The sequence below is a fragment of the Anomaloglossus baeobatrachus genome, chromosome 9 (genome assembly GCF_048569485.1).
Source record: "Anomaloglossus baeobatrachus isolate aAnoBae1 chromosome 9, aAnoBae1.hap1, whole genome shotgun sequence".
Classification (NCBI taxonomy): Eukaryota; Metazoa; Chordata; class Amphibia; order Anura; family Aromobatidae; genus Anomaloglossus; species Anomaloglossus baeobatrachus.
This window is the reverse complement of record NC_134361.1, coordinates 186,405,416-186,429,007: the sequence shown is the minus strand read 5'-3', so window position 1 is coordinate 186,429,007 and position 23,592 is coordinate 186,405,416. Positions and strand designations below refer to the sequence as shown.

Here is a 23,592-nt window from a genome sequence, read left to right as displayed (position 1 = left end):
CCATTTATAAGGCAAGAAATCCCACTTATTAAACCTGACAGGGTACACCTGTGAAGTGAAAACCATTTCCGGTGACTACCTCTTGAAGCTCATCAAGAGAATACCAAGAGTGTGCAAAGCAGTAATCAAAGCAAAAGGTGGCTACTTTGAAGAACCTAGAATATAAGACATATTTTCAGTTGTTTCACACTTTTTTGTTAAGTATTTCATTCCACATGTGATAATTCATAGTTTTGATGCCTTCAATGTGAATCTACAATTTTCAGAGTCATGAAAATAAAGAAAACTCTTTGAATGTGAAGGTGTGTCCAAACTTTTGGTCTGTACTGTATATTTATACTTATATTTATTATATAGAGAGCACTATATTACCACGGCCACACCACAGATTGGACGTTCAATTTTGGTCTCATCTGACCAGACTATATTCTCCCAGTATTTCACAGGCTAAATGTTGTTGAGCAAACTTTGAATTGTACATATACATCAAAGGTAAAGTACCTGCCTTTGATGCGGGCTCACACGCTGAGCCTGCATCATTCTCTGCACATGACAGCTAATTTAATCAGCCATCATGTGCCTTGAACAGTCATGGGTGGAGCGGCGCACCACCCTTTTCTGTATGCCGCTCTCAATCTGTGGATCTGCTGATGACCTGCGTCTGTCATTTTGATCCTCCCGTGAGTGGAGTTTCCCAGCATTCATAGGAGATTGTGATTTTAGATATACATAGCAGTGCTGATGAAGGCGGGGTGTTGGACCCTGGCCAATCAGACACTGAAGACCTATCCTAAGGATAGCCCATTAATGTAAAAGTAATGGACAACCCCTGTAATGTCTAACCCCTTAACAAGACATGTAACACAGCGCAGGAAAGCCACAGTGGAGGTAATTTGGTTCGTGCCTACCCCAAAATGTAATTTATATATATATATATATATATATATATATATATATATATATATATATATATATAAAATGTGTGTGTGTATTGCTTATTTTAAACGTTTGTAAAACAAAAATAAACTGAAAATTGGGGCGTGCAATATTATTCATCCCCTTTCTTTCAATGCAGCAAACTCACCCCAGAAGTTTATTGAGGATCTCTGAATGATCCAATGTTGTCCTAAATGACTGATGATGATAAATATAAGCCCCTGTGTGTAATCTAGTCTCCGTATAAATGCACCTGCTCTGTGATAGTCTCAGTGTTCTGTTTTAGGCTAGTTTCACACTTGGGTTGAACGGTATCCGTTGCATTGCGTTGTGTGATGGATGCAACGAATGTGTTGCATATAGTGGCACAACGGATGCAACGGATCGTACAAAACAATGGAATCTGCTTTTTTTTTTTCTTCCTTTACAGTTTTACCGGCGGCAGATTATTATGAACGATCAGCTGATCACCCGGCTGCCGGGTGATCAGCTGATCGTTCACAATAGTCTGCTGTCGGGTGATCAGCTGATCGCTCACAGCAGCCGGCCGCCGGGTGATCAGCTGATCGTTCACAATAGTCTGCTGTCGGGTGATCAGCTGATCGCTCACAGCAGCCGGCCGCCAGGTGATCAGCTGATCATTCACAATAGTCTGCCGCTGGGTGATCAGCTGATCGCTCACAGAAGCCGGCTGATTAGCTGATCGCTCCCTGCAGCCGGCCGCTGGGTGATCAGCTGATCGTTCACAATAGTCTGCTGTCGGGTGATCAGCTGATCGCTCACAGCAGCCGGCCGCTGGGTGATCAGCTGATCGTTCACAATTGTCTGCTGTCGGGTGATCAGCTGATCGCTCACAGCAGCCGGCCTTCGAGTGATCAGCTGATCGTTCACAATAGTCTGCCGCCGGGTGATCAGCTGATCACTCACAGCAGCCGGCTGCCGGGTGATCAGCTGATCGCTCGGCCGCCGAGAATGTGTGCTGGGGGCAGAGTGCGAGGTGGGTGGAGCCGAGCGGGGCCATGGCGCTGAGGACGTCAGTGCCGCGGGGACTGGATGGCTGGGGACAGGTGGGTGTTTGTGTGTGTGTGTGTGTGTGTGTGTGCGCGCGCGTGCGTGTGTACATGTGGAGTGGAGTGCGGGAGGGGGCGGAGCCGAGCAGGGAAGTGTTGGGCTCCCTGCACACGTAGCCAGGGTAAATATTGGGTAACTAAGCAAAGCGCTTTGCTTGGTTACCCAATATTTACCTTGGTTACCAGCGTACACCGCTTAGCGCTGGCTCCTTGCACACGTAGCCAGGGTAAATATCGGGTTACTAAGCAAAGCGCTTTGCTTAGTAACCCAATGTGTACCCTGGTTATGTGTGCAGGGAGCCAGAGAGAGCATGCGCAGTGAAATCCTAAGGATTCTGCTGTTCAAAAAACGTTACATGCTGCGTTCCTTCCGCCCGGCGGAAGCAACACAGCGTCGGCCAGCAGAAGCAACGCAGGTACTTCTGTCACAATCCGTCGTCCATACAAGTCTACGGGAAGCAGCGGAATCCGTTAACGGATTCCGCTGTTTTCCAAAACGGCGGATTGCAACTGAAGGAAAACAATGCAAGTGTGAAACTAGCCTAAAGCACAGAGAGCATCATGAAGACCAAGGAATATAACAGGCAGGTCCGTGATACTGTTGTGGAGAAGTTTAAAGCTGGATTTTGTTACAAAAAGATTTCATCTCAGACAAGAAGACTGATCAGAGATGCAGCCAAGAGGCCCATGATCACTCTGGATGAACTGCAGAGATCTGCAGCTGAGGTGGGAGAGTCTGTCCATAGGATAACAATCAGTCGTACACTGCACAAATCTGGCCTTTATGGAAGAGTGGCAAGGAGAAAGCCATTTCTCAAAGATATCCATAAAGTGTTGTTTAAAGTTTGCCACAAGCCACCTGGGAGACACCGAACATGTGGAAGAAGGTGCTCTGGTCAGATGAAACCAGAATCAAACTTTTTGGGCACAATGCCAAAAAATATGTTTGGCGTAAAAGCAACACAGCTCATCACCCTGAACACACCATCCCCACTGTCAAACATGGTGGTGACAGTATCATGGTTTGGGCCTGCTTTTCTTCAGCAGGGACAGGGACGATGGTTAAAATTGATGGGAAGATGAATGGAGCCAAATACAGGAGCATTCTTGAAGAAAATCTGTTGGAGTCTGCAAAAGACCTGAGACTGGGACGGAGATTTGTCTTCCAACAAGACAATGATCTCAAACATAAAGCAAAATCTACAATGGAATGGTTCCCAAATAAACGTATCCAGGTGTTAGAATGGCCAAGTCACAGTCCAGACCTGAACCCAATCGAGAATCTGAGGAAAGAGTTGAAAACTGCTGTTCACAAACGCCTCCATCCAACCTCACTCAGCTCCAGCTGTTTACAAAGGAAGAATGGGCGAGAATTTCAGTCTCTCGATGTGCAAAACTGATAGAGACATACCCCAAGAGACTGCAGCTGTAATCGCAGCAAAGGGTGGTGCTACAAAGTATTAACTTAAAGGGGATGAATAATATTGCACGCCCCAATTTTCAGTTATTTATTTTTTATAAAAGTTTAAAATAAGCAATAAATATCGTTCAACTTCACTATATATATATTCCATGATAAAGGAATGGGATCCTCTTGGTTGGACCTTCCGGATGTATTATTAGTGTGAGATGTATGATGATTAATAAGAGATGGCGTCCGTTATATGATCTGTGATATTTTCTTGCTCGGGTTGTTTTATTACAGTCCAGCAGTCAATATTTGTTCCTATACAGATCCTTCACTCTTACAATTCCTCCATCCTCTCAATTATATTCCCCGGCTCATTTACATGTCAATTAAATTTGAGATCTCTCCATTTGTCAGCCATTCCCCGTCCTGACCACAGTGATGTGAGGCAGGCCTGTCCGTGATTTCTCACCATGCCTATCCTCCTCATTAAAAAATAAACCCATGCACTTGTAATAATGCACGCCGGCTCCTCGCTACCCGCGGCTATTGCAGGATGTGTGTCTGACATGGTATTTAAAAAGAAGCAAGCTGTCACCAGTGTCACGTGCAGGTGTTAACACCGGGGGAACGAAATGTGCAGCGCGTTACCGGCGGTGCTGCTGATCAATGATGATGAGTGTTTGACATGCGGTATTTGGAGTCTCAACAAAGCAAAATCTCAATTATCTTCAATGGTAGAGGAATTTATACATCTCCAAGTATCTTAAAAAAATTGTGCACAACGAAAAGCGTAAAACCAGTAGTGACCGTGATTGTGCACGGAGCAACCTTGTCCTATCCTTGCTCGCTGTGTAGAATTATCATTAAAACTGCAATTTTCTTTTTATATATATATTTATATATACACATATATATACACTAGCTGTAGTACCCGGGCATTACCTGGGATAGTAACAGTCTCTTTGTCTCTCTCCCAGTCTGTTTGTGTCTGTCTGTCTATCTCTTTCTGTCTGTGTGTGTGGCTCTGTCTGTCTCTCTGTCTCTTTCCCTGTCTGTCTCTGTGTGTCTGTCTCTCTGTCTATCTGTCTCTATCCATGTCTGTCTGTCTGTCTGTGTGTGTCTATCTCTCTGTCTGTCTCTGTATCAGTCTCTCTGTCTGTGTCTCTCTCTCTCTGTCTGTCTCTTTTCCCATCTGTTTCATTCCAGGTCTGTCTCTTTCCCCCTCTGTCTCTCTTTCCCCCTCTGTCTCTCTTTCCCCCTCTGTCTCTCTTTCCCCCTCTGTCTCTCTTTCCCCCTCTGTCTTTCTCTCTCCCCCTCTGTCTCTCTTTCCCCCTCTGTCTCTCTTTCCCCCTCTGTCTCTCTTTCCCCCTCTGTCTCTCTTTCCCCCTCTGTCTCTCTTTTCCCCTCTGTCTCTCTTTTCCCCTCTGTCTCTTTGTTTCCTTGTCTGCCTCTTACTCTCTGTGCCTATGTCTGTCTGTCTCTTTCTGTCTCTCTTTATCCGTCTCCCCACCGACATCTTATTACCTCACACATAAGCTTCTTATACTAACAATGTCCTTTTTTCCTATAGCAACCAATCACAGCTCCTATTAATAAGCTGTAACTCCCATCTTCATTGACTTTAATATAGGCAGGTTTTTTGGAGAGTAACTGTAAAGCGTGGGGTGAAATTGTCCTGTCAAAACATAGTCTATCACGTTCCCTGAGTCACATGAGGCGTCTGTGCAAAATTTTGTGATTGTAAATGCGACGGTGCGGATTCCTTTAGCGAACATACACACATACACACACACACTCACTCAGCTTTATATAAATAAATGTCTATATGTATTGATTTTGATACCTTGTTATAAGGTAGTTCCACCATGATAAAGATTCTGTCAGCAGGTTTTTGCCAGCTAATATGAGAGCAGCATGATGTAGGGGCGGATGCTAGTTTTGTTAAAATCTAGGAAGACTAATAAACCTGCTGCCATGTAGTCCTCCATATACACGAGTCTGCCCCCGCCCCGTCCTTATTTGGCAACTTTCTGCCTATGCATAGTGTACACAGAAAGAAGCCAATCCGTGGTGTGGTTACACAGAGCTCACCAGTCAGACAGCTGATAGATCTGCAGCTGTCAATTTGTGGTGTGGTCAGGATTACACAGAGCCCAGCAGTCAGAGAGATGGTAGATCTGCAACTTCAAATCTCTGGTGTGGGCGGGGTTTCACAGAGCTCAGCTGTCAGAGAACTAGTAGATCTGCAGCTGCCAATCAGTGGTGGGGGAGGGATTACACAGAGCTCAGCAGTCAGAGAACAGTTAGATCTTCTGCTGCCAATCAGTGGTGTGGGCAGGGTTACACAGAGCTCAGCAGTCAGAGAACAGTTAGATTTTCTGCTGCCAGTCAGTGGTGTGGGCAGGGTTACACAGAGCTTAGGAGTCAGAAAACTGCTAGATCTTCTGCTTCCAGTCAGTAGTGTGGGCAGGGTTACACAGAGCTCAGCAGTCAGAGAACAGTTAGATCTTCTGCTTCCAGTCAGTGGTGTGGGCAGGGTTACACAGAGCTCAGCAGTCAGAGAACAGTTAGATCTTCTGCTTCCAGTCAGTGGTGTGGGCAGGGTTACACAGAGCTTAGGAGTCAGAGAACTGCTAGATCTGCAGCTGCCAGTCCATGGTGTGGGCAGGGTTACACAGAGCTCAGCAGTCAGAGAACTGGTAGATCTGCAGCAGGTAAAGCTGAGATTTTATAAAAACTGCATAGAGCAACTCAGTAAGTGACACATCACTGGAATCAGGATCTCTGCCCCTACATCAGGCTACTGGATCTATCATTTCAGCCTTGCATGTTTCACTCTGAAACACCGCAGAGGACGATGTGCTCCATTGCTACTCAAACACTTTCACCACCTGAGATTTCCTTATCAATTGACTCCCATTAAAGCTGATATACGGGACGTCCAGGAAGGAAATGTGTCCCCAATCTGGCCGGCTCACAAAATGTTTTATCGATTTAAAAAAAAAAATATAAGAAAAATAAAAACACAATACAGCCAATACATGATAAGATAGATATCTTAGACCTGATGAGGCTGTTGTAGTTACTATGAGAATCTATTTCAGCAGAGCTGTGTAATCCTGGAACAAGCTAGACCTAGAACTGAACACACATATTTTAATACTAGGTACTAACTTCCAAAAAAAGCATGATACCATAGATTTTCATAGAAAGTACTCCAGCCTCTTCAGGTCTATGCAGTGTATATCGTGAAATCTGATGACCTGTTTTTTTATGTGTTACCGAATCATGGCGAAGTTTCTTTTCTTTCCACTACATCTTCACTTTTGTTATTAGAAACTTTCAAACTTGTCCCATATGCCGCGATCAGTTGTAAGAAATGTGGATTTTCCATAGTCTACCGAAATCCATATTTGAGCTGGTATATTATGGGAGGCGTCCGCTAACTGTCTTCTTCTCCTGTCTTCTCAGCGTTGTGAAGCCCACACGCCACTATACTGTCTTCCTTTCCGAAGATTCCTCTGAAGACGAGTTCCTGCAGGAGGAGGATCCTGTCTCTGCCTTTTCTGAGAACTTTATCTTCTCTGCTCCCTTTGAATGGTCTCTGCCTTTCTTTCTTTTTATTAACACTAATTTTCCTCTGCACTAAATCAGCCTGAAGAAGATTGGGTCCAAGATGACGGGATGGAACTACCACAGATTTTTTCCTCCATTTATATGTAGAGTCTGTGCGAATCAATACTAGACGGCACTTCAGTAATCTAAGGCCAATGGCTTTGAGCCTTGAGAGCCACCTCTTACCTCTCGGCATCCATGGTTCTTCTTTTGATTAGCCGCCCTCGATCAGCGTCACATGGGCATCACAATGAGGTTTTGCCAGTCCAGCTAATCAACAGAAGAGCTGCGAATGGCGGGAGACCGTTTTCAGGCTTCCCAACCATCGGCCATAAATTACAGAACTCACTACTAGTGCCAGTTCTGTGCATCAATCCGCACCAACCTTCCCTGGTCCGCCGGCTGGTCTTAGGTCATCACTGGAGGCCAGTAAACTATCGTATCGACGCATCAACATTATGAATAAGGGTTTTTTAGCTCGAAACGTGTGAGCTGATGGGTTCCATTTTTCAACCACTTTCGAAATATTTTGTTTTACCCTATTAAGAATGTTTTAATCTTCTTTTTTCGGGTTATGGAAACTTCCTTTATGGACCTTCTGAAGCCATCTTCAGTAGAACTGGAAGAATTAGAGACCAGTGAGGAACCAGGGAAGCCTTAGCTTGAGAAAGGCCGACGAATGGTGCAAGGACCATTTATTAGAATGACCGTATATAAGAATGGCGCATGGACCTTTTTTCTGGGGCTGGTCCTTTATGGACCTTCTGAAGGCATCATCAGTAGAACTGGAAGAATTAGAGACCAGTGAGGAACCAGGGAAGCCTTAGCTTGAGAAAGGCCGACGAATGGTGCAAGGACCATTTATGAGAATGACCGTATATAAGAATGGCGCATGGACCTTTTTTCTGGGGCTGGTCCTTTATGGACCTTCTGAAGGCATCATCAGTAGAACTGGAAGAATTAGAGACCAGTGAGGAACCAGGGAAGCCTTAGCTTGAGAAAGGCCGACGAATGGTGCAAGGACCATTTATGAGAATGACCGTATATAAGAATGGCGCATGGACCTTTTTTCTGGGGCTGGTCCTTTATGGACCTTCTGAAGGCATAATCAGTAGAACTGGAAGAATAGAGACCAGTGGGGAACAAGAGAAGCCTCAGCTTTAGACAGGCTGAAGAATGGTGCATGGACCATTTATGAGAATGTCCATTTATAAGAATGGTGCATGGCCCTTTTTCAGGTGCTGGTCTTTTATGGACCTTCTGAAGGCATTTTCAGTAGAACTTGAAGAATTAGAGATCAGTGGGGAACCATAGAAACCTCAGCTTGAGAAAGGACGAAGAATGGTGCATTGACCATTTTTTTAGATGGATTTTCAAGGCTTATAACATACTGTAGATGATGAATCCTTGGGATGGGTCATCAGTGTGAGATCGGAGGAGATCCAGCACCTCCAATAATCTACTGTTTTCAGCTCTGGTAGTGGCCAGATGGAAACCGTGATGTGAACAGACCCTGAATAGCATGGTATATCTTTGTTTTTTTCTAATAAAGTAAGTACAATGACATCTGACTTTGGCTTTTATCTTGTCTTAGGCCTCAACAATATCGAACGTTGAAAGAATCGGATCCTGATGGCGATGAGATCATCAACCCAGAAAAGGAAAGCGATTCGGTGCTTGACCAGGAGCCACCACATAAGGAGATCCCAAATATCAATCTGCTTGAAGATATCTTCAGTAATTTTAATGTAGACTCGCAGCCACCACTTTTAAGTCAAGCCAAGAGTTTGGAAGACTTGAGAACCCCCAAGGAGGACCATGAGGACCGTTTTACATTTGATTATCAGGTGATATGTTGTACTTTAATAAAGCGTCCACTCTTCTTTTTATAAAAGGGAATCTGTCAGCAGGTTTTTCCTATGTAATCTGAGAGCAGCATGATGTAGTGGAAGAGACCTTGATTCCAGTGATGTCAGTTACTAAGTTGTGTTTTGCGATTTCACTGCAATCAGTTTTCTCAGCAGGAGATTATCACTAGAAGACAACTGTCCTTGTGTCTCCTAGTCCAACCAGGTGCCCCAGCACCGATTAGCAGCTTTCTCTCACTATACAGTGTACACAGAAAGCTGTGGTGTGGGCGGGTTATATACAGCTCAATAACTGAGCTTTGCTAGATCTGCGGCAGAGAAAACTGTGATTCTATCATAAATACTACACCCACTGAACTAAATGATAGATTACTGGAATCAGGGTCTCTGCCCCTACATCATGTTGCTGTCAGATTACATAGCCAAAACCGGCTGACAGATTCCCTTTAATATAGTGCCAACTAGAGTAATGTCTCAAGACGAAAATTATAATATTGATGTTGCTTTGTAGTCATTAAATGACAACTGTCATGATGCAAGATGTTTTGAAGATAAGGATCCTGGTCATGAGATGGACACAGCTTATTACTAGAGAGAATTATGATAACGTTGCCTGTGTGAATGCATGACCAAAGTACAAAAAAAACAAAGCACCATAGTAATTCCTTTAAAGTTTTCTTTATTTATCATGTCCTATATCAGGCAAGGTTATGGCTAATATATACCGTATTTTTCGGACCATAAGACACACTTTTTTCCCCCCCCAATGTTGGGGGAAAGTGGGGGGTTCGTCTTATGGTCTGAATGTGGCTGCGGGGAATGAGGGTGCTGCGGTGGAGCGGGTCATCGGGGGCACGAGCAGGCAGCAGCAGCGCCTGCCGTGACCATGTGGGCCCGCTCATTACATATGCACGCCCCTCCTCCCGCCCATCTCTCAGCGCTGAAGCCGGGGCTGATAGGTGGGCGGGATGTTGGTCGGGGACACGCGCATAATTAACAGCCGGCCGTGATCACCCCTGGCAACTGCAGCCTAGAGTGATCATGTGCGGCTGTATTCACTGCTCCCCGCGCATCATCATCAGCGCGGGGTGCAGTGAATCAATGTACTCACCGTTCCCCTGCAGCACCGCGATGTCCTCCAGTCTGCCGGCCGCGCTGTGTGGACTGGAGACTAGCGGTGCTCACAGCGATGACGTCATCGCTGTGCGCACGTGTGTCTTCACAGCCGCGCCGGCAGACTGGAGGACAATACATCGCGGTGCTGCATGGAACGTGGCCGGCTCAACACAGCACTGCCGGCACAGACAGGAGGAGGAGCGACGCTGCGTGGAACGAGGAAAGGTGAGTGTAAACGTTTATTTATTTTTTTGTGTGTGCCGCAGGATGGGGGTATATGATAGGGATGAACAGGATGATGGCATATAGCAGGATGATGGGGCCATATACCAGGATGATGGGGCCATATACCAGGATGATGGGAGTATATGAACAGGATGATGGCATATAGCAGGATGATGGGGGTATATGAGCAGATGATGGGGGTATATGAGCAGGATGATGGGGCCATATACCAGGATGATGGGAGTATATGAACAGGATGATGGCATATGGCAGGATGATGGGGGTAAATGAGCAGGATGATGGGGCCATATACCAGGATGATGGGAGTATATGAACAGGATGATGGCATATGGCAGGATGATGGGGGTATATGAGCAGGATGATGGGGCCATATACCAGGATGATGGGAGTATATGAACAGGATGATGGCATATAGCAGGATGATGGGGGTATATGAACAGGATGATGGCATATAGCAGGATGATGGGGGTATATGAGCAGGATGATGGGGGTATATGAGCAGATGATGGGGGTGTATGAGCAGGATGATGGGGCCCATATACCAGGATGATGGAAGTATATGAACAGGATGATGGCATATAGCAGGATGATGGGGGTATATGAGCAGGATGATGGCGTATATAGCAGGATGGGAGCACATACCAGGATGCAGTATATAGCAAGATGGGGCTATACCAGGATGAGGGAGATAAATCTATACACAAGGCAGGAGGATCATTACCAGGATGGGGTACCTTAATAGAGAATTTGGGGATATTTCCCCCATTACAGTGTCAGCAGCAGATCCTCGCCCCATAAGTGTGTTATGACCACATTTTTTGCTTAAAATTTTATTTTCCTTCTCTAAAACCAGGGTGCGTCTTATGGTCCGGTGCGTCTTATAGTCCGAAAAATACGGTACTGTGATCAATAAAAAAACATTATCGAAGAGAATCATATCATCTGTACCTGTGTGAACAAATGACCAAAGTACAAAAAAAAACAACAAAGCACCATAATAATTCCTTCAACGTTTTCTTTATTGATTGTCATATATCGGGCAAGGTTATGCCTAATATATGATGTGATAAAAAAAAATTACCATATTATTTGTTTCATAAGACTGGACTATAAGAGTACCCCAAATTTAGAGAGAAAGAAAAAGTAAAAAAAAAATTAGGTCTGTCTTATACTCCGGTGATGTCTTACTGGAGGTGGGGTGGCAGCGGTGGTGGAGCCGAGTCACAAGAGGCAGGGGCGGAGCTGGAGTAGGACGCAGCGGTGGGGGCGGCTGTACTGGCTGCGGTGGGTGCGGCTGTGCTGCTGCGGTGGGAGTGCAGATGCTCTGTCGGCAGAGCCGGGGTTCAAAGAAATGGTGCCCGGAGTCGGCACGTGCACAGATTGAGCTCTCGGGTCAATGACAAGCCGAGATCTCATCTGCGCACGCGCCACCTACGGGCACCATTTTCCTTAAGTCCGCTGCTGGAAGAACAATAGGCCGGATACGGTGCGTGCGCAGATAAAATCTTGAGCCAAGAGCTCCATCTGCATACGCGCCAACTCCAGCGCCATTATTTAAAGCCCGCACCACTAATAGAGCATCTGGAACACCCGCCGCACTGCTCTGCTCCACAGCAGCCAGCTCAACCCCCACCATAGCCAGCACAACCTGCACCTCAGCCAGCACATCCCGCAACGCAGCCAGTACAGCCCCCATTCTCCACCTCCCGGTAAGCTACCTTTGTATTTTAAGACGCACCCTTCATTTTCCGTCCAAATTTTTGGGAGGAAAAGTATGTCTTATAATCTGAAAAATAAGGTGGTACTTGGGGATATTTCCGGCACTTTGGATATTTATACTTGGAACAGCAGTTTGGTGGAGAGCCACCGCCTTAAGCTAAGCACGGAATAGTAGAAGTGGTGCCCAGGAATTCTATCATATATGACCCAGACATTTTTGTTAAGCCTTGAAAATATATAATGGCAACTAGCATTGATTTTGAAAACCATTAGAGATTGATGACCCAGGTGAAAAACATTTTGTCTAAGAAAATAATAATGCATTCACCATTTTTATTTCATTTTGTTTGACAGAGAATGGATCTCACAGTACCAGACAGAAATCGCTTGGTGCCACCAATGAAATACAACCACCCATACAATAAACTGTGGAGCATGGGGCAAGATGACATGGCAATCCCTGACAAATATCTCCAGATTTCACCAGAGAAGCACACATCCCTTCCTGGTAGTGACACAAGTACTCCACAGAAGGAAATTACATCAGTATCTGTTGATCGAGAGGGAACATTGAGCAGCAGCCACGGAAATATCACTATCCCAAGACCACATGGTAGGAAAACGCCAGAGCTGGGAATCGTTCCTCCACCACCAGCACCAAGAGTCTCTAAGCAGCAAAACGTTTCAGCGGTAGGCGAGTCCGGAAAACTACAGCTCGGGGAGAACCTCGGCTTTCCTTTACAGAGTCTACCAGGACCCTCAGTTTCGGATGGACACAGACAAGTTTCTGATTCTAGCTCTATGGATTTGTTACAGCCTGTCAAAGTTGCTACTGAGATTTCTGTAAATGATGATATTCTTAGTCTTTTAGATCCATTAATCACTGGTCATGGTCAGAGCGGCACCATGCCTCCTCTAGGTAGTGGTCTTCATAGCTCTGAAGCACCTCATTACTCCAGCACTCCGTGTTTTACCTCTCTACAAAGTGATTTCACTCCTGCCGCTTTCCCTCAACAGTTGGGATTTCCCACCCCACAACCTGCATTTATACATTCACCGCTTAATCCATTTATTCAAGCAATGCCGCAGGACCATGCTGTCTCCGTGATAGGCATTACAGCAAGACCATTTACTCCACCAGTTGTCTCAAACTCTCTTTTCTCAAGGTCTCTTTTCTATCACAGTCAGAGACGCCCAACTCCAGCCTTGTCAGGGAGTAGTCTTCTAAGCCACGTTCCCTCTGGCCCTACAGTTAACACATTAATGCAACAAGGTCAAACAAACTCCGAGACACGGCAAAACATTCCACCAGTCTTGACTGGTCCAGCTGGCCATAGAACTTTACCTATGACTAGGCCTTCCGCCAAACCTCAAGACAACAAATCCAGGGAGTATCCAGCCATCCCTCCTAGACCTTCAAAGATTTCCGATCCTGTCCTTCTTCCTTCTAGAATAGGTCAACACAGGGACCCTTTTGATGAGCTGCTCACCAAAACAAAAGAAGCAGTAACTCCAGCTCCGGGCAAAGTAGAGCAGCTCCGAAAACGATGGGAGACTTTTGAGTAGGCTTCAAATTTCTAGATTTTGGTCAAGGAGGAGAAAGTTGTCCAGGTGTTTAAAGAATGTTCTCATCTCATATGGAGAGATCTTGAGATCAAATATTTGCTCACGGATTTCGTACATTTTGGAATTAAAGGCTTTAATCTCAATTGACTCATTATACTCTTTAGGTTTGGGAGACTCCCAATTCTTGCTTGTCTTCTGCTTGACTACTTTCCGGTTGGAATTTGTCTTGATGTAGAACTACTGAAATCCAGCGCTTTACCATAAAAAAAAGACCTTCTGATGCAGAACAGGCATCACGGTATGAGGTCTGTCGAGGACTATAAATTGACACTTTGCTTATCTAGTTAACTCCCCACCGAGTCCCCGGGAAGTGCTACCTGATGTGTTAGCACACGTTATTACCATGTGACGCCATTTATGAAGCAGCACAGTTTTTAGTCTTCTATAGCAAAATTTGATCATCGTGATAGCAAAATGTGATCGTTGTGGTAAAAATACACAGTTTTGTAGAAAAGATTTTACAGCCACTAAGTATCAAAAAGCAAATAGCTATGTAGCGGAATACATGCACTCGTCATTAGCGGTTTCTGTGACTTAGTACACAATGCCATCAGTCTCCAGAACAAGATATTATAGAAGTCGCTGCTCTACGTCATCGACACATCGGTCAATATAAAGTGAAATTTAGACGTTTTATGTGCCATGTCCCACTAATTGATGTTTATTTGGGTCACCAAAAATGACCGTATCTAGAACACGAATGTGCTAGTTTCTAGTGTAGCTTGTACACTATATTGTCTACACGTACTACTCGATATTCTCCGCTTGTAAGACCAATGGACCATGTTTAGCTGGGCCACATAAAAGTGAATTTAAGTAATTTAAGTGTCAATATACACACAAGATATATCACTACTCCGTATGTTGTTGGTACGTACAGCACCGGTCACTCACTACACAATATATGATGCACTAGGTAGAGTAGATTCTTATATTGGAGTCATTTTTTTAATTATTTTTTTTCTTGAAGTCATCACTTATCAGACAAAACGTATGCAGTCAATTTCGGCTGATGTCACGAAATCAGGAAAGCTGCAAGCTTCGCATGTCACCTCTATATAACTACAGTTCTTTATATGTTTGTACGTTGTTTTTTTTGTGTTATTTTTCTTGGTCGCTTCGTTGGGGGACACAGGAACCATGGGTTAATATACTGCCACCTGGAAGCTGACATTAGGAATACATATAAGCTAACTCCTACCTACCAGGATAACCCTTGATTGTTTCATTGGTGGACACCGGAACTATGGGTTAATATGCTGTCACTAGGAATAGATACAAGCCTACTCCTATCCACCAGAATAATCTTTGGTCGCTTTATTGGGGGACACAGGAACCATGGGTTAATATGCTGCAACCTGCAAGCTGACACTAGAATAGATACAAGCCTACGCCTACCCATCAGGATAACCCTTGGTCGCTTCATTGTGGGGACACAGGAACCATGGGTTAATATACTACCAACTGGAAGCTGATACTAAGAATAGATACAAGCTAACTGCCCTCACCAGGATAACCCTTGGTCACTTCATTGGGGGACACAGGAACCATAAGTTAATGTGCTGCCAACTGGAAGCTGACACTAGGAATACATACAAGCTTACTCCTACCCACCAGGATAGCCCTTGGTCACTTCATTGACGGACACAGGAACCATGGGTTAGCTGACACTAGGAATAGATACGAGCTACTCCTACCCACCAAGATAACCCTTGCTCACTTTATTGGGGGACACAGGAACCATGGGTTAATATGATCCCACCTTGAAACTGTCACTAGGAATAGATACCAGCTAACTCCTACCCATTAGGATGACCTTGGGCAGCGGACACCCGTTTTTTCAGTTTAGCTTAGTGTCATTCGGAGGCGGACATGGGTCAGAGTTTCAGACCTGTCTTAGCCTTAATTAGGCAGGTTTGGAACTAATCTTCTCTTAAGACGCATCTTTAGATGCAAAAGTATCACAGGAGAACTACAAGCTGCAGTTGCTCAACCTGAGGGATTGCCATTTTGCTTCTACGCTATTGGTATTCATTTTCCCACCCAAAGGACCAAAAAAATAAAGATTTGTTCCTCATAGTAAAATCTGTCTTGTAGTCTTCATTGGTGGACACAACAACCTCTCTTGTTTTATGGGGGATTCATGGATCGGCTTCTCCTAATGCTTTTGCACTAACTGAATAACTGGGTGTCAGTTGCCCAGATGTAGCCTGGTGAGGACGAGTCAACTTTTTTTTCGAAGATGTGCTCTTAGTGTCAGCCTCCTTATGGTACCTATGTCCCCCAAAGACACGTACGAGAAAGAGACTTTAATACGAGTACCAATTTCATTGAAAAGTAGTTTTAAACTTTTGGAAGTTTTCACTTTTGTCTCATTGGTTCCGGTAAGGCGTAACGGAATTGTTTTGGTTCTTTTTTCAGCTGCCTTATGCCTGGGCTGAACTGTTCAAAGTAGTTGATGATTAGTAGAGAGATGTATACATTTTTTTTTCCCATTCACACGATCATAACTTTTTTCTTATTTTGTTCTGTTTTTCGGAGCTTTCCAGGAACATTTGTGGCCTGTGTGACCATTTTCAGCATGTAATCCTGCCAAAGTGACATGTAGACATTTTGTGTAGACCATTTTCTTTCGAAATTCATAAATTTCCAAAAAAGCAGAAGACTGGTAAAGTACAAGGCTAATATATTATTCCAAATCGTTAGGATTGTGCAGGGAGAATCCATTGACTTTGGTTTTCGGAACCATCAATTGGTGGTTCCTGTAAAATTAACTCCCTTGTCCTCAAGTCAGTGTGGTCTCCAGTTCATGTAGATACATAATAGGGATGGTGTGAGTACATTTGCATAGTGGCAAACGTTAGCCACCGGATCGGAGCCTGCAAATTGCCTCCTACCTACCGGCATCTGCTGCTCTTCTTTTGATTAGCCGGCCTGGTGTGAAGTCACATGTGTGTCATGCATCAACGATGACGTCATACTAGTCCGGTGACTCAAAAGAAGGGTCAGGTAGGGACAGTTCACAGGACTCCTGTCCGGTGGCCACAGATTACTGACCTGGCCACTGGATTTGGTGCTGCGAATTGACTCATTACCTCAGTAAGACTCTAGTTCAGGGCTGTATGGAACAATCGCCCATAGCCTGACTACAAGTAAACACTATATACACTCCCTAAAAGAGCATATATGGTCTTACCTCATAGAACAATCTTGGTCTTCAGAACTAAGACTCAGTTCACATTACTTTCAGTGCTAACCTATAATGGCCATATGTACTTTACGAAAAATGGACACTTTGATATGGCATACATCTGACTAATTGAAATTTGTGCACATATTGTATGTGTACACAGGTAATACAGTGTATACAGAGACCCTAATTCCACCGGTGTGCCACTTATGGGGCTGCCTGATGCAGTTTTGATAAAATCACCATTTTATCACCAAGAGATTATCATTAGAGGACTAGGTAAACCTGTTCCCATGTAGTCCTCCATATTTACAAAGTCCAATAGATGCCTTTTATTATAAATGAATGTTTCAGAAAACTATACGGAGGCCTTCTCCTTTTCCATCACCCCCATGGATTCAGCACAGGCTCTTTGTAGGTCTTCATCGTAGTATGTGATTGGCTGCAGCGGTCAGGTGATTAAAAGAGAAACATCTAATGACCCGCTCCACTAGGCACCTGTCTTCTGCAGCCATTCCCAGACTTCAGCGTTCCTGTTAATATACAGACCTGCGGAGTGACCTGGGATAGATCAACGGGGCTTCCGGAAAGTGAATATGGCCTCTATGTCTTAAAAAAACAATAGGAAAACCCATTTAAAGGGACGCTATAATCGGAAAATGACTTACTGATTAAATTGCGTTTTTGTGTTACATGTATTTTTAAAAAAAAATTGGCAACATATTTTTTTTTTTTCGTATCACAATTTTTATTAAAATACAAAATTAGTAATCCTCCAATTTTCATAGGCCTTGATTCATGACAAAGGACCCTCACGCCAGTCTTGATGAAGGGTCGGGGTGGAGTGCAAGGCCGAGGATTGTATCGCAATGCTCAGCCTTTCCGTCGGCTCACCTGATTTGAACGTGATAGTTTCATGTATTCCTATGCAGCTGTCACGCTTGGGTCAGGAGAGCCGACGGCCAGTCCCAGCATTGCGGCCGTATGGCAAAAAAGTGATGTCACAACTGATCTTGCTCATCCCCATCTTTTGCAAGTGCTCATTAGATGTCTCAATACAAAAGATGGGCTAAGATCATTGTGGCTATGTACATGTGTTGTTTCCTGAAACGTCAGGAAGTTAAAGCCTTAAAAACTTCCAGTGGCCAATGTGAGAATTGCAAGATTTATATTTTTAATAAAGATTGTGATAAAGGAAAAAAAAATGCATTTTTCATAAAAGTCTGATATAAACTATTGGGTGATTTTCCGATGATTGCTTCCTTTTAAGCAGACATATATGTAATATGGGCAGAACTGGATTGCTGCTGCCTGTTGCTGCCTTCTGTGTTTTCCAACATAATTAGCTGCATGTATTACAAGAGACAAGGGAATAATGTATTATTTTACTGTATGCTCACATGATCGACCAAAAACATCTCCACCCCATGATGTTAGACACCATGATGTATTTACATACATGATGTCCCAAAGGTCAGCACTTTTGTCCCTTTTCATGGTGTCGCTAAGCTTTTGACTGCCAGAATGACCCTGTCTGTCTTTAAAGGGAACCTGTTATGTTTTTTTTATATTAAACCGTCCCCAATGTGTTTTAAATAATGTAATGTGCATCTCAAACATGTTTTAAAAACAAGATTCCTTGTAAATATCTTAAAAAAAAAAAAGACTTTATATGCTTAGGTAAATACCTTAGGTTTGAGTCATAGGGGTGGCACTTTTGCTGGGATCAGTCAGTCACTCAAATAAAGGCAGGATTCTTTTTTTTAACTTAAGGCCCCGTTACATGCTACGATATATCGGGTGATATGTCGTCGGGGTCACTGATTCCGTGACGCACATCCGGCATCGTTTGACAGATCGTAGCGTGTGACACCTCCGAGCGACTGTTAACGAGCAAAAATACTCACCTTATCGTTGCTCGTTGACACGTCGCTCATTTTCAAAATATCGGTCACATTCCTGGACGCAGGTTGTTCGTCGTTCCTGAGGCAGCACACATCGCTCCATGTGACACCCCGGGAACGACAAACACAGCTTACCTGTGTCCTGCCGGCAATGCGGAAGGAGGTGGGCGGGATGTTACGTCCCGCTCATCTCCGCCCCTCTGCTTCTATTGGGCGGCCGCTGTGTGACGTCGCTGCGACGCCGAACGTCCCTCCCCCTTCAGGAAGAGGATGTTCGCCGCCCACAGCGAGGTCGTTCAGGAGGTAAGTACGTGTGACGGGGGTGACTGACTTTGTGCGACACGGGCAACAAATTACCCGTGATGCACAAACGATGGGGGCGGGTGCAATCGCTCATGTGATTGCACGATAAATCAACGTGTGTAACGGGGCCTTTAGTCCCACCCCCAGAATTGTAATTGATTACCCCACAGGTCCTTCAACATCACTTCTCTGCTGAGCTCTGCCCATTACGGTTACATGATCGTGACATCACCACAGGTCCTTCACCAGCACTTCTTCAATGATGAATTTTGGAGATCAGCAGAGGAGAAATAGTGAACGACCTGTGGTGATGTCACGATCTTGTGATGGTAATGGGCGGAGCTGAGCAGAGAAGTGGTGGTGAAGGACCTGTGGTGATCAGCAGAAGAGAAGTGGTTGTGAAGGATCTGTGATGTCACGATCATGTGACGTTAATGGGTGGAGCTCAGCAGAGAAGTGATGTTGAAGGACCTGTGGTGATCAGCAGAAGAGATGTGGTGGTGAACGACCTGTGGTGATGTCACGATCTTGTGATGGTAATAGGCGGAGCTGAGCAGAGAAATGGTGGTGAAGGACCTGTGGTGATCAGAAAAGAAGTGGTAGTGAAGGACCTGTGATGTCACGATCATGTGACGGTAGTGGGTGGCGCTCAGCAGAGAAGTGATGCTGAAGGACCTATGGTGTAATCAATTCCAATACTTGGGCGTAACTAAGTTAAAAAAAAGAATCATACCTGAACTTGAGTGACTGTGACTGAACTCCGCAAAAGATCCGCCCCTTTGACTGAAACCTAAGGTATGTACTGCATTCACCTAAGCATATAAAGTCTTTTTTTAAGATAAATATATGGGATTTTTTTCATATTAGTAATGCACACTGCAGCATTTAAAACACATTGAGGGCGGTTTTTAATAAAAAAACGACATGACCGCTTCCCTTTAATTATGTTGTAGCTTTTCATTGTGACCAGTTACAGTCTATGTATGTTACATCTACAATGTATTATGTCTCTTTGCCGCTTGCTCCTGTCCCCGATTACTGTCTTTTGGGAGTGAGAGGCTTGAGCAGTGCAATATAAGTGACCCTGACAGGTGCGGAGGAGGCTGCCGCTGCTGTACCCGGATCCCAGCAAATGCACCGCCCCGCCTGCTGGAAAAGTAATGTTACTACAAATCTTACTTTGTTGGGGGTTTTTTTTTTGGTTTTTTTTTTGCTTGACATGTATGATTATCCAGTGTTTTGTAATATAATGCGTGGCATTGAAATATTCAAGATAGTAAACTATTGTGTTTTCTGGCTGGGTGAGACTGGAATTATAAATTGTATATCCTGCGTGTTGGATGCAACATGATCAGATATCTGCACTGCGTAATTATTACTGTTCTACGACGGAAAGTGCTCATCAGGTCGCCAGTATTTGATGAAAAAGACGTATTACTTTTTGGAAGTCCGTTTTCTGCTCACTATTTTGCCTCTTTTGTATTGTTGCTGGTTTTGAAGGTTTTTTTTTAGTATCAAAGCGTTAAAGTGGACCGGTCCGATTCGGGATGGAAGGCAATGAGGCTGCACAGGGGGGCTAATGAAACTTTTGGCCCTTAAAAATGAGTGAACTCAAATAATTTTCGTCTGAAAATGAGGTCAAAAACCTTTATAGTTGGGTGATCAGTTCTTTGTATCATCTGTCACACAATTCCAAGGTTCCCATGATCTAATACAATGGTCTCCCAACTGGTGATTCTCCAGCAGGTCCAAAACTATGAATCCAGGCACACAGGAGGGCTAAAGATTGGAGACCATGGTCCTAAAAGAGACCGTACATTTAGCTAATATGCTCTATCCCTCCACCATACATATGCACACTCGGATCAGTGGAGTGTGCATGTGTTCTCAAATTTTGCAAGCCTGATTTCTTCTACCCCAAGTTACGTCAATCCTGTTAAAGTCTGCAGGAGACTTTGCTCTTATGGGGCACCTTATGATTAGAGATGAGCAAACCCGAATTGTAAAGTACGGGGTTTGTACCGAACACGGACCTTTACAAAATCTTCCGTGTCCAAGTTTGGGTACAGTACGTATGCTAATCACTTGATCGAACATAGCAGTGCTCGGGTACACCCAGTGCTCCGCCCAGTGTGAGTCGCTTGTAGTCTCTGAATGACTCCCATTGAGCGTACCAAGTTTTCGAATGTAGTGAAAAAAAAACACCCTACCTCCCCCGGAAATGCTCTGCGTGTGGGTGAAGAGCTGGACTACCCAATTATTGACTTCAAATGGGGTTCGGCCTTCATGATCAAGTTCAGGTCAAAAAAGTCCAGCCAAAACAGGCAAACCTGAACCTGTACGGGTCCATTCATCTCTACTTATGATGTATGTGGCTCTACAGTTAGGCGGAACCTGTCACTCGATTCATGCTGCCCAAATCCTGGGCAGCTTGACTCTGAGCCGGGCCAGGTATGTTTTTTCTTGAAATACTCCGCCATTTCAGAGTAAATTTAGATTGACAATCCAGCCAGGGACCATAGCCGGAGACTAGACTAGTTCAGCACTGCCCCCCCCGACTAGTCTGCACCGTTCTCCCCAGCACCGGCCACCCCCCAATCTAGTCCAGTGCCGCCCCCAGCTAGCTCTTCCAAGCATCATTTGAGGTGGAGTTGATTGACAGGTATCTCGCGAAGTACGTAGTATGAGTCAACTAGAGTGGAGGATGGAGTGGCCGGCAAACGGTAGTGCCAAACTAGTCAGGTGTCTCCCAATGGTCACAGGTGACAGTAGACTAAATTTGTCATTCAGTGACCGATAGTGCTCTTGTTTTTCCCTTTTTTTGGATATAGGTTGGGGGTAATGGAGGTCACAAGTCCACTTTATTCGCCTGTACATTTGTTGCTACCCTCGGCGGCTACATATTCTGCATGAGACTTACAGTACATTTCTAACCTATCATAGTGTTTTGTTTTTAAAGATACATCTTTTATTTTGCCCTGGTCAATGACAAGATAACATGTTTTTGGTTTTTTTTGCCAGGCTGTGAACAGGTTAAACATGCATTTTATTTTATTTTTCTTTCTTTTTTTTTTGTCTTTTTTACAGTCGTGCATGCACATTTCAGTGATGAGCGTGTTCGCTGTCTCACATACAAAAGTATTTTTCTATCATTTATACCTTTTTATCTGGTGTGTAAAATACAAAAGTACTAAAAAATGATTAAAAAAAATGGAATCACAATTTTTTTTTTTTTTGAAGCTCGGTGAAATCGTGTGCACTTTACAAAACCGTGAAAATGACCTTGTGAAACTTACAGGAAAATAAATATCTACAGCCAGCTACCATCCTGCCTCCTTGTATCCTTACTGTGGTTACTGTCTGCATATCCGCATCCATTACTTGGTGTCTTTGCAGGTTTCTTATTTTCCTGACACATTGCTTGCAGACACAATTTTCTGTTTTTCTAGCCGACACCACTAGGGGGCAACAGACTGAAGACAAATATCTACAATATTATAGTTAAAAAAATAAATACGTCTGTGTTATTTTACCACCTTAAATGATATCTTTCAGCAGGTTTTTTCTATGTAATCTGAGAGCTGCATGACGTAGGGGCACCCTGATCCCAGTGATGTGTCATTTACTAGGTTGCGTTTTGCTGTTTCTATACAATGTGGGTTTTTTTCAGGAGATTATCACTACAGGACTAGGTGTCTCGTGCCTCCTGGTCCAACAATCCCCACCACTGATTAGCACTTTTATGTCACTCTACAGTGTCCAAATTCCTCATATGTGTTACTCGTCACCGAGCCAGTGTGGTGATCTGGGAAGTCATGGTGGCCTGCCCGGCTTTGTACCCCGAGGTGTACACCAATGAAGAGGGATGATGGTGGGGATAGTAGTAGGATGATTGTCGTATCGCCACCTGTGGTACGCGGTCAGGGATTAGCCGCCGTTGCTGTCGCTGTCCTCTGTGGTGGATGGTAGTAGCACCCAGAGATGGTATCGCTCCACCTGTGGGCCCCGGGGAAGATGATGAGATTTGTAGTGATGGCGAGGGCCTTTTGCGCCGAGGTGCGGGGTGACGGCGCCATTAATAAAAGTCCGAGTCGGTTGCTGCGGTTCCAGGTGTCTTTACTCACTCTTTGTGTCGCTCACCCAGGTAGTACTGGTCACCCGCTGTGATGGGCCCCATCGACCTCGGATAAGTTGGAGGAAGCCACCGGTGTTTGAAAGAAGAAAGTCCTTTTTTAGAGTTGCCCTTCCAGCCGGGAGGAACCTGGGCTGAGTGCTCCGCTCCAAACCACAGGCCCTATGAAGAGAAGAAAGTGATGCTGGTATCATGCCCTAGAACTGATGTCACGGATAGACTGACTCCTGATTGTGTGTGTTTCTCCTCCTAGTTCTACCCAAAGTAGAACCTGCCCACAGGTGGTTGTCGTAGTGACCGGGACAGGTCCCAAGCTTTGTGTTGGCCAACCCCCTGCCTACCCTAGTCTAGCTCCTCTGTGAGAAGGCTCCTAAGCTGTATATAAAGTGTGAATGTGAAACACCGGTGATTAACCCCCTCCTTACCCGAGGCAAATATCACACCTAAAATAAGGTG

The 23,592-nt window shown here is 44.6% G+C and overlaps 1 protein-coding gene across 4 annotated transcripts in view; it reads left to right on the top strand.

Moving 5' to 3' along the window:
• Positions 1-22,327, top strand: part of DENND1A (DENN domain containing 1A) — a 924,202-nt gene extending 901,875 nt beyond the window's left edge. For 2 of the 4 annotated variants that reach the window (XM_075324118.1, XM_075324117.1), the window contains 3 exons: positions 6,889-7,017; positions 8,627-8,879; positions 12,336-22,327. In XM_075324118.1, coding sequence (XP_075180233.1) covers positions 6,889-7,017; positions 8,627-8,879; positions 12,336-13,547 — 1,594 coding nt within the window. In that variant the 3' untranslated portion in view covers positions 13,548-22,327. The remainder of the gene's footprint in view (positions 1-6,888; positions 7,018-8,626; positions 8,880-12,335) is intronic. The other 2 variants (XM_075324120.1, XM_075324119.1) reach the window with 1 other exon arrangement.
• The last annotated feature ends 1,265 nt before the right edge of the window (positions 22,328-23,592 follow it).